This window comes from Trifolium pratense, linkage group LG5 (genome assembly GCF_020283565.1).
Source record: "Trifolium pratense cultivar HEN17-A07 linkage group LG5, ARS_RC_1.1, whole genome shotgun sequence".
Lineage (NCBI taxonomy): Eukaryota > Viridiplantae > Streptophyta > Magnoliopsida > Fabales > Fabaceae > Trifolium > Trifolium pratense.
Window position 1 is genome coordinate 3,868,746 of NC_060063.1, and position 15,148 is coordinate 3,883,893.

General features: G+C 37.0%; 1 protein-coding gene across 2 annotated transcripts in view; it reads left to right on the plus strand.

Annotated features, from left to right (window-relative positions):
* The first annotated feature begins 351 nt into the window (after positions 1 to 351).
* The window catches only part of LOC123887358 (PR5-like receptor kinase), a 48,150-nt gene continuing 33,353 nt past the window's right edge, over positions 352 to 15,148 (plus strand). The window contains exons 1-3 of one of the 2 annotated variants that reach the window (XM_045936668.1): positions 352 to 791; positions 1,323 to 1,491; positions 10,755 to 10,874. In XM_045936668.1, coding sequence (XP_045792624.1) covers positions 522 to 791; positions 1,323 to 1,491; positions 10,755 to 10,874 — 559 coding nt within the window. In that variant the 5' untranslated portion in view covers positions 352 to 521. The remainder of the gene's footprint in view (positions 792 to 1,322; positions 1,492 to 10,754; positions 10,875 to 15,148) is intronic. The other variant, XM_045936669.1, reaches the window with a different exon arrangement.

Consider the following 15,148-nt stretch of genomic DNA (forward strand, 5'->3'; position numbering starts at 1 on the left):
TGATGTAAATTTTAATGTATCCTGATTCAGTTATGTATACTTCTGTCGATATTCTTAACCATCAATATGGTATGTTATAATTACAGTTGACACAAATGATGAGACTTTCTCTTAAATACCCGCTACAACTTAAGTTTGAGCCTAAAATTCTCCAAATATCCTACACAAATTTCTTTATAAATCCTCCATAAAATTAGTGGTGTCCCTAATCTTTGCATGAGAGGGCATGTCTCTCCTAATCTAAATTTTATTCTTATAAAAAATAAACAATTTTTTTTTTTAAAAAAAAGGGACCGGGGTAGTAGTATATATTCTTTATAGTATCTTAGCAAATTTAATAATAGCCACTCATAAAAAATCATGAGAATATTTTATTGGCCATTTGACTTGGTCCACCTTGACTCACAAATCAAACCATTAAACATTCAAGTTCATATTTGCTTCTATTCTAGTTAAACACTACTATTGCAACACTTGGTGGTGCTTTCTTGCTTTACTTTCCTAACTAAGATAAAATTAAGATGTCAAAGCAGCTTTTCCTTTTGCATAAGGTGTTGATATTCTGTGTTCTAGCACTTGCCTCAGCTCAAAGTGCCAGCAATGTTAAGGCTACATATCAATTGTTCAATTCTGAAAAAAGTAATAATAAGTGGGACTTGAATACATCGAATGTATTCTGTGCAGCTCAAGATGGGAACAAACCGTTGTCATGGAGAAGCAAATATAATTGGGCTTCCTTCTGTGGACCTATTGGGCCTGTTGGCAAAGCTGCATGTGGCAAGTGCTTAAATGTAAGTCTTTATGTAGTGGTCTATTATTATTTATCATTGAACTAAATTTTTACCGCTATTTAGTAGTGATTAATTTGTAGATATATAAGGTGTGAGTTTTTTCTTTTCAACAGTATTTTTTTCGTTTTTAAAGAATTTGTGGGACATACAACATGTGATGTGTGCACCCTCTTTTCGATAGAAAATTTTCATACAGAAAAGTTAATTAAAGATCGAAACCATGAACACTTTATTTAAGAGTTCAAGTTCTTTGACAGTTGAACAAGTTTATTGTTGGTTAAGGAGTTTATTGTTGGATTTTTAAATAGAAGTATTAATTTATTTATTTTTGTTTATTATTTTTTAATTGTTTTTGTCCGTTTGGTTGAACTAAAGGTGTTTAATTAGTGTGATTAAAAATTTAAATTAGTCATTCACTCGGTGATGTTGGTCGATAGTGAAGATTCATATTTAACGACCCAGTTAAAATTCATCTAGTTTTTTTTTTTTTTTGGTCAGTAAAATTCATCTATTTTACAACCATAATTGCAGGTGACAAATAGAGAAAATAGAAATACGACCTCCCAAATAGTAAGAATTGTTGATAAGTGTAACAATGGAGGTCTTGATTTGGATATTACTGTATTTCAAAAGCTTGACACCTTTGGGAACGGTAAAGCTCAAGGTTACCTAATGGTGGATTATGAATTTGTGGATTGTGGTATTTATCTCTTTTACCCTGTTATAAGTTGATTATGTTTATTTCAAATGAAAAAATCCATCAATCTAATTTATGTTTAATATAATTAAGATAAGATGTTTGATTCTCATTGAGTTACCAATATTAAAATAATGAAAAAATAATGTTTAATATAATTTAGTTCTTGGATAAAAAGTGTTTTTTTATTTTTATTTTTATAAGCTTGGATAAAAAGTGCTAGTTCCACTGATAATTTATGTCTGGATTAGCCAAATGAATTCTTTTTCTTATAAGATAGGAAAACATTATAGTAAAATTTATGCAAGCTATTTTATATTGGAGGTTCTCACGTATAGTAACGGTCTAAAATGATCTCTATTATTATTATTATCGACTAAAGAGTTTAATTGTTGTGCACTGTCAGTGTAATGTTTTTTTACAGATACATTCAATGATGTGTTGTCACATCGTTTAATGAACGTGACACATTATGTAATTTTTAAAACAACTAGTTTAAAGTCTCTTGCATTCGCACGGGTCCATTGACTTTTATTCGATATTTGAGTTTGTCACTATATTAATGTAGAAAATTTATTTAAAATTAAATATTTAATTTTTTTATATAAAATATAAAATATAAGTGGAATTATTGTGTTAATTATTTCTTGTAAACTTATTTATTCAATTTGTTATGTTTCAGTGACAAATAATGGTCTCGTGTATATTTTTAATAAAAAATTAGAAATTTTATTAGGAATATTTAGGGTAATTTAGTTAATTTAATATTAATTAACTAATTTATTACTCCATCCGTTTCAAATTACTTGTCGTTTTGATAATTTAAGGTTATATTTTGTCAATTATACCCTCATGTAAATTCCAAATATTTAGGAGTAGTTGTTGAAACCGTAAAAGATTTAATATATATTTTCGAAAACTAAAGTTTTTTTTGGTACATAACATATTAATTTTTTTTGGTACATAATATTAAATTTATTGGAAAGAGAAAGTGTGTGAAAAAAAAATTATTGGTGAATTAAAATAAGGGTATAATAGGAAGATAAAGTGCAAAAATACATTTTCTTAATTTATTATTTTTTTCTAAAATGACAAGTAATTTGAAACGGAAGGAGTATATTATTATTAATGGTTAGTAGTAAACTTTGTAGTGATATTGTTTATGTTTCGTTTATAAAAAAAATTGTTTATTTATTCTTTTTTTTTTATGAAAAATATTGTATATGTTTCTTTTTTTTATAGAGTATTGTTTTTTATTTATTTTTATATTTCTATTTTTATGCGGTTTCTTTTTTCTTTTTTTTTGTATAATTTTTTTATTGACTAAATTTTCTATAATTTTTTTATTGTTTTGTTTTTCCTATTTTAATGTATAGATTGTTATGTTTTGTTCCTATCTATAATCTGTTTTGTTCTTATTTTTAAGCATATCATGTTTCAATATTATTATTTTTTTTAATATTTTTAGTGAAATTACAGTGAAGGATATAAAACTTGCAACGTGGTTAAAAAAAATAAGGATAAATTAGTAACTTTGGTGGTAATCGATTTGAATTATATGTGTTGATATATTATTGGACGCATGACAATGTATATAAATTAATATTAATTATTTTTTTTGCTTCATATTCTAGATCATATTATTTTGAGAACGAGTTTCATATAAAATGACATAACATAAATAATTTTTTATTGAATAAAATTAATATTGTTTGAGTAATTTCTTCCTAACAAATTTTATCAAAGAGCTAGTAAGAATAATAATCTATGGAACTAGAAACTTCCCTTCAATTCAACATGATGGAGGCGATGATTTTCCTTTTGATGAGCAACATATGCAAGTGGAAACAAATATAATAGTAGTAATCAGTAATTAAGTCACTAAAAATATGATTTAATTGTGACCAATTTAGAAGTATGCATTGGATTTTAAATTTGATTCTCATTGACAGCATACTTAAATAAAAATATAATAAACAGTGGTGCCCTCTATTTCCCGGATGCTTGTAAAGTTTGAAAATTGCTGGCTTTATTAGTAGTTAATTCTTGTCGACTTTTAATAAGTGCCCATTATATAATTCATCTTTTTTTAAAGAAAATTGGTACTTGTAGACAAACATTGAGCCGGACAATGATGACAAATACAAACTAACAACAGGAATATTATCAGAAATAACTAGTAAGTCATCCTATCGTACGGGTCGTAACGTTACGCCAATATTTTTTTAAGTTACAATTTGCTAACTAAAATTAAGAAAATAAAATATTACATTAAGACAGTCATTTGAAAAGAAAAAAAAAGACTTTCATTAGTATTTAATGATTTATTTAGTATATATAATAGCAATTTTGATATTTTTCTAAGTTATAATTTATCCGATATGTGAAAACATATTTTTTTACCAATGTAAATATTTTATACTTATAAAATAATTTTTTTTATTTGAATCAGTATCGTATTTTGTCCCGCGTATGATTTAATTAGTATATACGTTAATTATTTTGAATTTTTTTATCAATTATAATTAATTTGTCTCGTACCTCATAGCATATTTTATCCAGTTATTGATTTTTTTTGGTACAATAGTGTTTGATTTATTTAGTACATTAAATATTTAAGTATAGATTAATGTAAATTTCGATATTAAAGTTATCCCGTATATGGTAGTTAAATTTATGTCAGTTATAACTTATCCTGTGTAAAATATTTTTTTTTTGAAAAAAAAATAGTTAAAATTTGTCTCACATATAATTTGTTTGAAATTTTTATCAGTGATAATTTATCCCGTATATAATGGTTATATGGAAATTTATGTCAGTTATAAGTTATGCCGTGTAAAATAGTTTTTTTTTTGAAATTTTCATTAGTTATGACTTATCTCATATATGATAATTATTTTGAAATTTTTATCAGTGATAGTTTATACCGCATATGATAGTTAAAATTTATATCAGATATAACTTACCCCGTGTAAAAATTATATCAGTAAAATTTTTATCAGTGATAGTTTATATTGTACATGACTTAAAATTTTTTATCAGTGAAAAGTTATAAAGAATATAATTCATGAGATTTCTTATTCAAATTTCAAATTGTTTGGAAGGAAAATAAATAGTTGAATATGAGTATTACGCCTTGGATAAGAGTATTACCCATTGGATAAGTGTATGACAAAGTTGAAAAGATGACAATAACATGTGACAATTACATTTAATATTTGGCATGCAAAATGGTTTGGTTGGTTAGGTTTAGATTTGTTACCATGTAACCTGACTTGCCAAAATGCTACTTTTTCTCTCACAAGTTTACAAAATGGCTTGGTTGGCTCACAATATGGCTCGGTTTGCAGCAATGTTAGTTTAGTTACACAAATTTTGCACACCAAATACCCTTACTTTAGACACATGACAACATTTGAAGCAATATTATTTGTGAGTTTTCTAGAGCAATCAACTTTCTTATATAGATTAGATGGTTATATAAATTTGTAATGAGTCCCATATATACAATGATACATGTTTTTTTATTATTGAACGAAATTTAAGTATTTTTTTTTAAAGTTAATATTTACTCAAGAGTGTAAATTGGGTGAGAGTGTGTATACTTTGAGGATAGATGCATGGCAACATGTGTGCATATATGGTGGAAATGATGTGCATAACCATTTGGTGGATCCGCAATGTGATTGAAATGAGTCACAAATATATCTTGAGAGGGGTCACTTATCAATTGCTGATGTGGCTCTATTGAGGACGATGTGCCTTAGCGACTTGTTGGACTTTAAATAATCGGGCATTTGGCCAGTTCGAAACAAAAGGTGAAAAAAATGAAGAAAAGAAGTGTCCAACCAGACCAAAAAGATGTTGGCGCAGCTGAAGCTTTTGGCTTCGATCACTTTGGCCTGCACAGGCCTAGCAAGCAAGCAAGGATACACGCGCGCGCTGCACTGCACTCTGGCCACGCCAATGAGCACAGTTTCTGCAGGATCTACTATCCTTGTTGCTGCAACAATGGTGAATGAATGGGAAGAATGAAAAGCACTTGATTAACAGAGGAAGAAGAAGAAGATTAGAGAAAAATAGAATCAGTTTTATTCATCCTCAATGGGGAAAAGTAGTTGGATTACAATCACTAATCATGAGCCATTTATTTATACTACTAGATCATCACATTAGTTGATGATTCTCTTAGGCCCTAACCAACTAACAACTTCCTAACTGACTCTAACACACTCTAACAACCTAGGTGAATCAAACCCAACTGATTCTAACAAACTACACTTAACAAACTAACTAACTTGCTTCTCAAGCAATTAGTTACACTTTCACTTTTGCTTAACTTGCACACCAAGTCAGCTTGCACAATATGAATTAATCATTCTAGAAACTTCTTAGAATCAACACACCCCCTTAATTCATGTTGTCCACTGTCTCAATTCCCATTTCACTTCTCAACTTTTCAAATACCTGTACTGTCACAGCCTTGGTTAACAAGTCTGCAACTTGCTCATCACTTCTGCAGTGCATTAGGGCCAAGTTACCATTGCTTACCTGCTCTCTTAAGTAATGGAACCTTAGCTCTATATGCTTGCTTCTTCCATGAGCAATAGGGTTCTTTGCAAGATTGATAGCAGACACATTATCAATCTTCAAAGTAACTGTCTCACACTTGTCTTGACTGATCTCTTCGATTAGGTTTTTCAACCAAATAGCTTGACAAGTGCTGAGTGATGCTGCTATGTATTCAGCCTCACATGAGGATAAGGCCACTACAGGTTCCTTCTTTGAACACCATGATATTAGTGATCCACCATAGAAAAACATATAACCAGCAGTTGATTTTCTATCTTCATGATCACCACACCAATTTGAATCTGTATAGCCCACTAGCTTGCATTCTCTGTCTCTGTCACTTGCAGGGAACATAATACCATAGTTTATAGTCCCTTTCACATATCTAAGTATCCTTTTTACTGCAATCATGTGTGAACCTTTAGGCCTTTCCATAAACCTGCTAGCAATCCCTACACTGTAAGCCAAGTCTGGTCTTGTATTGCACAAATACCTCAGAGAACCAATCATCTTTCTATAGAATGTAGGGTCTACATCCTCTTCTTCTGCACACTTTGTTAGCTGTGACCTTGGCTCAGCAGGTGACAATGCAACATTGCATTTGTCCATCTCAAACTTCTTCAAAATCTCTGATGCATATCTAGTCTGGTGCATTAAGATTCCTTGCTCATTCCTCAGAAACTCAATGCCTAGAAAATATGTCATGAGGCCTAGATCTGTCATTTCAAACTCTTCCTTCAAGTCACCCTTGAACTCACTAATATAAGATTCATTGCTTCCTGTGATAAGCAAGTCATCTACATATAGACAGATTATAATGACTCCCTTTGCAGCATCTTTCTTGACATACACTCCATGTTCTGTGACACATTTCTTAAACCCTATTTCATTTAAGAACTTGTCAATCCTTTTGTTCCAAGCTCTTGGAGCTTGTTTCAGACCATAGAGTGCCTTCTTAAGCTTATACACCTTAAGCTCTTGACCTTTCACTTCATAACCAGGTGGCTGGGCAACATACACTTCCTCTTCTATAGGACCATTCAGAAAAGCTGACTTCACATCCATTTGATACATTGGCCAATCATTTAGGTTAGCAAGAGCAGTTACTAACCTAATTGTTTCCATTCTAGTAACAGGTGCAAACACTTCATCATAGTCAATACCTTCTTTCTGAAGAAATCCCTTTGCCACTAGCCTTGCTTTGTATCTGGTTATCTCACCCTTTGAGTTCACTTTCAGCTTGTAAACCCACTTCACATCTATTGCTTTCTTTCTCTGTGGAAGATCCACCAGCTCCCATGTTTGATTGCTTTCAATCGAATCCAATTCTTCTTTCATAGCACCTCTCCACTTTTCACTTTGTAGAGCACTATGCACATCAATTGGTTCAGATTCAGCCATGAATGCTAAATGGATCAACTCACCATCATTGTTCACTTGACCATCTGAGTTCATTTCACATTCTTGTAATCTTGCTGGTAGAGTTCTAGGCCTATTTGATCTTCTCACCTCAGGCACTGGCTGATTTACTTGTTCTTCACTAACTTCTTCAATCATCACACTAGTTGACTTCTTTCTGTCATTAGTGTTCCAGTCCCACTCCTTGAGTTCATCAATTATTACATCTCTATTGATCACCACATTGTTATTGATTGGATCATAGAGTTTGTAACCTCCAGTTGAGTGATAACCAACCAATATCATCATTGTTGACTTATCATCCAACTTCTTCCTCAATTGATCTGGTGTGTGTTTGAAAACTAGTGAACCAAACACTCTCATATGATTCACATTTGGCTTGTGTCCTGACCAACATTCTTCTGGTGTGATACCCTTCAATCTCTTTGTAGGGCACCTGTTCAATGTATAAGTAGCAGTAGAAACTACTTCACCCCATAACTCCTTAGGTAAATGCTTTCCCTTCAACATACACCTCACCATATCCATTATTATTCTATTTTTTCTTTCAGCAGTCCCATTTTGCTGTGGAGTATATGGTGGGACTATGTCATGCACAATGCCTTCATTGTCACAGAATTTTGCAAATTCATGTGATACATACTCTCCACCCCCATCTGTTCTTAGGGTTTTGAGCCTCTTACCACTTTGTCTTTCGACTGTAGCTTTAAATTTCTTAAAAATTTCAAACACATCACTTTTCTTACTTATCGAGTAAGTCCATAGTTTTCTGCTAAAGTCATCTATGAAACTTACAAAGTACCTGTTACCTCCAATTGAGTTCACTTGCATTGGACCACATACATCTGAATACACCACTTCGAGTACACTATTGGTTTTACTTGCTGCATGCTTGCTGAAGCTCCCTCTGTGCTGCTTCGACTGCACACACTCTTCACAAATCTCTTCAGGCACTTGCAGGCTTGGCAAACCTGTCACCATCTTTGATTTTTGCAGCAGGCTGAGGTCCTTGAAATTCAAGTGCCCCATTCTATAGTGCCATCTCCACTCTTCTCTGCTTGACGCAGTCATCAAGCACTTGTGATTCAGAACATTGAGCCCAATCTTGAATGTCCTATTCTTTGACATTTCAGTTTTCAACATCAAGTTACCTTTAGTGTTGTACACTTTCAGCAACCTATTCTCCATTACAATTCTGTAATCTTTCTCTAGCAATTGGCCTATACTGAGTAGATTACATTTCATACCTGGTATGTACAATACACCAGAGATCACTGAACACTTGCCATCCTTTCTTTTGATTGTTACATCACCAATGGCTTGTACTGCAAGACTGCTATTGTCTGCAAACTTGACATTGTGATTCTGAGTAGCCTTTAGGCTTGTGAACCAATCTTTCCTCCCTGTCATGTGTGTTGTACATCCAGTGTCAAGATACCATTTCTCTTGAAGATCACTTTCATCTTTTGTAGTTACAAGAAACATAACTGAGCCTTCATCATCATCATCATCATTTCTAGCAATTTTGGCCTCAGCATCACTTGATTCCTCTCTGAATTTACATTCATCTGCAAAATGTCCATAATTTTGGCAATTATAGCATTGTATGTGTTTCTTATCAAACTTGCCTCTTCCACCTCTGCCACCTCTTCCACCTCTTCCACCTCCATTGTAACCACCTCTACCACCATTGAACTGTTTCTTCTGATTTCCACCTCCTTTGGTATCTTGATTCTCTTTTCCATTTCCATTCTGATAACTATCTTTTCCCTTATTGCCTTGCCATTTTCCCTTTCCTTTCTTATTCTTGTTACCCTGCTGAACTTGTAATGCTACCTCACCATTGGATTTATCAGAATTTCTCTGATTCATCCTTTGCTCATGTGCTTCTGAAGACCCTTGCAGTTCCTCAACCTTGATAGTGTCAAGATCTTTAGACTCTTCTATTGCAGCTACCACATAGTCAAACTTAGGAGTTAAAGATCTCAGTATCTTTTCAACTCTCATTGTACCAGACACAATTTCACCACATGCTTTCATTTCATTAACTAATTTTGAAATCTTTGTAAAGAACTCACTTACAGTTTCTTTTTCTTCCATTTGTAGCTGTGCAAACTTGCTTCTTAGGGTTTGTAGCTTCACTTTCTTCACCTTCTGATCTCCAGCATAAGCTGTAGCCAAGATATCCCAAGCTTGCTTAGCTGATTCACAATCTCCAACCTTTTCAAAGATATCAGGGCTTACACTTTGATGAATTATGAACAATGCCTTGTAATCTTTCTTCTTCAATTCTTTGTGTTGTGTTCTTTGAACCTCTGTTGCACCTTCTGAAAGTGGTTCCACACCACTAATCACTTGTTCCATCACATCTTGATAATTGAACAGAACTTTCATCTGTTTGCTCCAATTATCATAATTCTTTCCATCCAAAACTGGAAGATTCGCAGGGAATTGACCATTGTTAAAGGTTGCCATGGTTAAAGCACGAACCAGGCTCTTGATGCCAGATGTTGGCGCAGCTGAAGCTTTTGGCTTCGATCACTTTGGCCTGCACAGGCCTAGCAAGCAAGCAAGGATACACGCGCGCGCTGCATTGCACTCTGGCCACGCCAATGAGCACAGTTTCTGCAGGATCTACTATCCTTGTTGCTGCAACAATGGTGAATGAATGAGAAGAATGAAAAGCACTTGATTAACAGAGGAAGAAGAAGAAGATTAGAGAAAAATAGAATTAGTTTTATTCATCCTCAATGGGGAAAAGTAGTTGGATTACAATCACTAATCATGAGCCATTTATTTATACTACTAGATCATCACATTAGTTGATGATTCTCTTAGGCCCTAACCAACTAACAACTTCCTAACTGACTCTAACACACTCTAACAACCTAGGTGAATCAAACCCAACTGATTCTAACAAACTACACTTAACAAACTAACTAACTTGCTTCTCAAGCAATTAGTTACACTTTCACTTTTGCTTAACTTGCACCCCAAGTCAGCTTGCACAATATGAATTAATCATTCTAGAAACTTCTTAGAATCAACAAAAGAAACAACAAAAATCCCGCCTAAAAGAGCATGAGCACACAAAACCATAAGAAACGCTTAACCGGTTATACAAAAGACAATAATTTGCTTTTTTTTTTTTTTTTTTATATTCAAGAACCACCTATGATGAAACTTTGATTTTTCCTCTACAATTTCCTTATGATAAAACTTTAATTTTTTTCATTCTGGCTGTTATAATTACTTAACAAATGTTTATTTTGTAGGTATTAAAAATTGCAATAATTGTGGTCCTTTTCTGAACGTGTCAACTCCGAAACATGCACCAAAGCCAACAACACTCTTAGACTCGGTGTCGGTGGTTCCAAGCGTCTCGGTCTCACCAAGTATGTATTCACCAATCTCTACATATTTAGTTTTATATATTGTGTTTATGTGATCATCCTGCACGTTTTTCATTTGAAAAAGAAAATTAGAAATATCCTTGAGACACTCGCAAATGGACGAGTATGTCAATGTAATAAAAAAAAGTATTGAATTTCTATCATGTGAAAACCTATCTTTTTAAAAGCAAGTAAAAAATATTTTAGCATTGTGAAACAACTTTCCTTGTCATTGCGGTTGTCAAGCATGCCAGTCCGTCGTAGCCAAACACCTTAGCACTCTAACGCCTCCATGCTCGCAAAACATATATCCTTGTCACCACATCAGAAGAGCCCAAGTGAGCTAGACACTCACCCTCCGAAACTTTATTGAATTATGCAAAGCTTGTTTTATATATATGTTTACAACATAAGTGCACATAAGTTCCATTAAGAGAAGAAAAACCAAAAGCCAAAACTCAAAAATCCCTCAACAAAGCCTGTCACGGCCGTGAGTTGTGACAAGCCATACCACACTAAAATCTCATATGCTAGAGCTGTCACGGTCGTGAGGAGCTCTTGTGTTTGATTTCTCACTCTTAAAGGATTGTGTAACGGCCAAAATTGCCTTAAAGCACGAAATTGTTACTTCGGCCTTCAAATTCCATCATCCCTTCATAAAGGAAGTCTCCTTTTAAAGCACTTATGATGACTTGATCAAATATCCATCGAAATGTGCCTAGAAAGCACACATTTCCACTTGTTCATGTGTTTGAACCTAAAAAGTACAAAACAAAGGAAATGTAGTGAGACAATTTCAATAACTTGACAAACAAGCAAGATTTATTAAGTAAAAATCCTACTAAAATCATGCATATTTTAGAGGTGTCAATCCTATATTTATGTGGGGTTATTTTGCATCCCTACAAAATTAGCAAATTTTGTTTTTTGTGCTTATAAAAAAATTGACATATTTTAGTCTTACAAAATTTTTATGGATTCAGTTTCCCTACTATAATTTTTCAAATAGTATTCTTTGAAAATCATATTTCCACAATCTAAAATGTTCTCCATCACTGTTCTGGACCGAGCATCGAGCTCGAGTACCAGAGGGTGTTGAACAAACACGATCCGAGCAACCCTCCAACGGTCTGATACTCTTACGTATTGTAACGGCCGTAAACCGGAATGATGAGCATTTACTGCACATCAAGGCTTCCAAGCCGTTTTCCGGCAGCCACTTGATGGCCATTAATGCCATCAAGGGTCTTGGCCCAGCGCTGGGGGCTATATATATGTGACTCCACTTCATTTGCAAGGTACGCATTATTTTAGCCAAGAAAACCTTCAAAACACAAACTGACTTGAGCGTCGGAGTGCCTGCAGGTACACAACCCCCCTCTGCTTCAACAGGGGTCTCACGTCCTCAACCACCGTAAACGCCGGCGGATTCGCAACTCTTCTGGTCTACACGATCAGTGGCGCCGTCTGTGGGAATCTAGTTTCCCAGTTTATCCAAACCAAAAACTAAAAAACTTCCTTCAACAACCACTTTGCGATCAATGGCTGGCGGAAACAACCACCAAATCCCGGAGCACGTGGCGGAGAACAACGGAACACCAGTGAACTACGCGCTGTACCACCCGCAGGACGGCCAGTTCGTCTCCGTAACGGAAGATGGCCAGGCAGGGCATGACATGCATGATGAGCCCTACAATCCAGAAGAACCGCAGATCCCTGTGGCTACCCCGCCACAGGCGACTCCGGCAATGGCCATTCCCCCGGGTGCTGCCGTACAGGACATCATGGCCGCGCTGGTGAACGCAATCAATCGCCAGTCAGACCTTATCCTACAGCAAAACCAAAGATTCGAGCAACAGAACCAAAGGCTCGAATCCCAAAGCCGTCGATTCGACGCAATTGCTGAATCAAGGGTGACGGTGCAGCCCGCCGAGCTCACCGTTCACCCACACCTGCGAGGAGCAGAACCTTCTCCAGGTCACGCTCACCACCTCGCAGAAGAAGCGAAAGGAGGGTGAGTCCGAGGAGAAACGAGGACATATCTCGAAACTCCACCCCACCGAGGAGGCATTCCCCGAGAAGGGACAATCCTCCTCGCCACCAAAGGCACCGATCCCCGGAAGAAAGGGACTGCCACCAAGGCCCCCTCTCCCGAAGGATCCGGGAACTCCCTCTACCGGTCGGTCTCGAAAAAACCACCGGCAATGGATACCTACGATGGCTCGACAGATCCAGACGAGCACATCGAGAATCTGGAAGCTCTCCTCGAGTACAGAAATGTACGAGGCTCTATCAAGTGTAAGCTCTTTCCCACGACTCTGAGGAAAGGCGCTATGGCTTGGTATAAGAGCTTGGCGCTAGGATCCGTAGATTCCTGGTCGGACCTATGCGCCCGCTTCCGGGCCCACTTCACGTCTTCGAAGCGTCATCCAAAAACGGAAGCAACCCTCGAAGCCATTATTCAAGGCGAAACGGAGCCCCTCAGGTCCTATCTGGAGCGCTTCAACAAAGCGGCTGTCGAGGTGAAGGTCGAAGAAAGTATGAAGCTGTACCTACTCGACAGGGGACTCCGTCGGGACAGCGACTTTGCCAAAGCTGTCGGGATCGAAGAGCCGAAGACATTGGATGCATTCTTCGAAAAGGCAAAAAAATATATCGCCTACGAAGAGAAACAGAAGGCCATAGATTTAAGGAGGCCTAAAAGTCAGGAAAAACCCAGGAACCATGAGAAAGATGAAGCTGGAACCTCGCAGAGAGGTAACGAAAAAGGAAGGGAGGAAAGGATCAAGGAATCCAAACCTCCACGGGGAAAGTTCACAACTTACACTCCACTGAATGCGTCAAGAGATAGCATTTTTGCTGAAGTCTCCGCTGCGAACTTCAAGAAGGTTGGGATCCACTTCCCAAGACAGCAGCCCATGAAGGCAAATATTGATAGGACGAAATTTTGTCGCTATCATAAAAGCAATGGACACGTCACTGAGGACTGTGTCCACCTAAAAGACGCCATCGAGATTCTGATACAGAAGGACTATGCCCGAAGATACGTTCAGAATGGCGAGCAAGTACAACAACAACAACAACAACAGCGGGAGCCTCAAGAGGTCGCAATGGCCATTGATGTCCCCGAGCAAGAAAACAACAGAGGCATCGTCCCTCAGACTCTTGCCATTTCGGCACCAGAAATCTCACTCCCATCCCCAGGGTCGGATGAGGGAGCGCTCATGAGGCATTTCAACGCCCACCTGAATGGCTCATGGGAAAATTTCCCCAAAGCACTGGTGATAACAGGAGGTGGACTCAACAAAATCACCCTCGGCTCGGTAAAAAGAAAATTCGAGGAGCTGGAAAACATTTGTTCAGTGACTCCCGTCACCGTCTCCAAACCTGAGGAAGGCTCCGACCCGCTGGCCTTCTACAAATCTGAAGTTCCTGGGGGCTCGCCAAACTACCAAATACCGCTGTTGGTGAGGGCTCGCATGGCGAACTTCGACGTCCACCGCATCCTCGTAGATCAGAGGAGCTCCTGCGACGTAATGTACTCAGGGCTCTTCAAAACTTTACAGCTGTCAGAGAAGAACTTGGTCCCTTACGTAGGACCCGACCTTTAAGGGTTCAACGGGTCGACTACCAAACCCTGGGGATATGTAGACCTCACCGTCACCTTTGGCGAGGGAAGGGCAATGAAATCTGTGAGGACACAATTCATGGTCGTCGACTGTCCCTCGCTGTACAATTGCATCATCGGCAGGACTACCTTGGCCGAGTTGTACGCCGTGTCGTCGACCGTTCATCTGAAGCTGAAATACTACACACCAGATGATCAGGTCGCTACCATCAACGGCGACATAGCCGCTGCGAGGAGATGCTTTGAGGCCGCGGCAAAAAATCTGAGCACCGTGGTAACCCCAAGAAATCTGAAAAGAAAAATCCGGGGGTAAACACTATTGGAGGTTCCGTCGACATCGATGCTCGACTCACAAAAAAGGAGCATCAGGAAGAGAAGCAGAAAGACCTCCCCGATGCTGAAAAGAAAATCTACCGCCCAATTCCGGACGGAGAGTTCGAGCTGGTACCCCTGGGCGAAGACCCCCTCAAAGGGATCAAGATTGGAACTGGGCTCCCCGACTTGGTCAAAAAACAGCTGATCGCCTGCCTCAATGACAATGCTGAACTGTTCGCCTGGAGCACTGCAGAAATGCCCGGTATCGACCCTGAGGTCGCTTGTCATCAATTGACTTTAGATCCTAGGGCTAGTGCCGTTGTTCAGCGGCGTA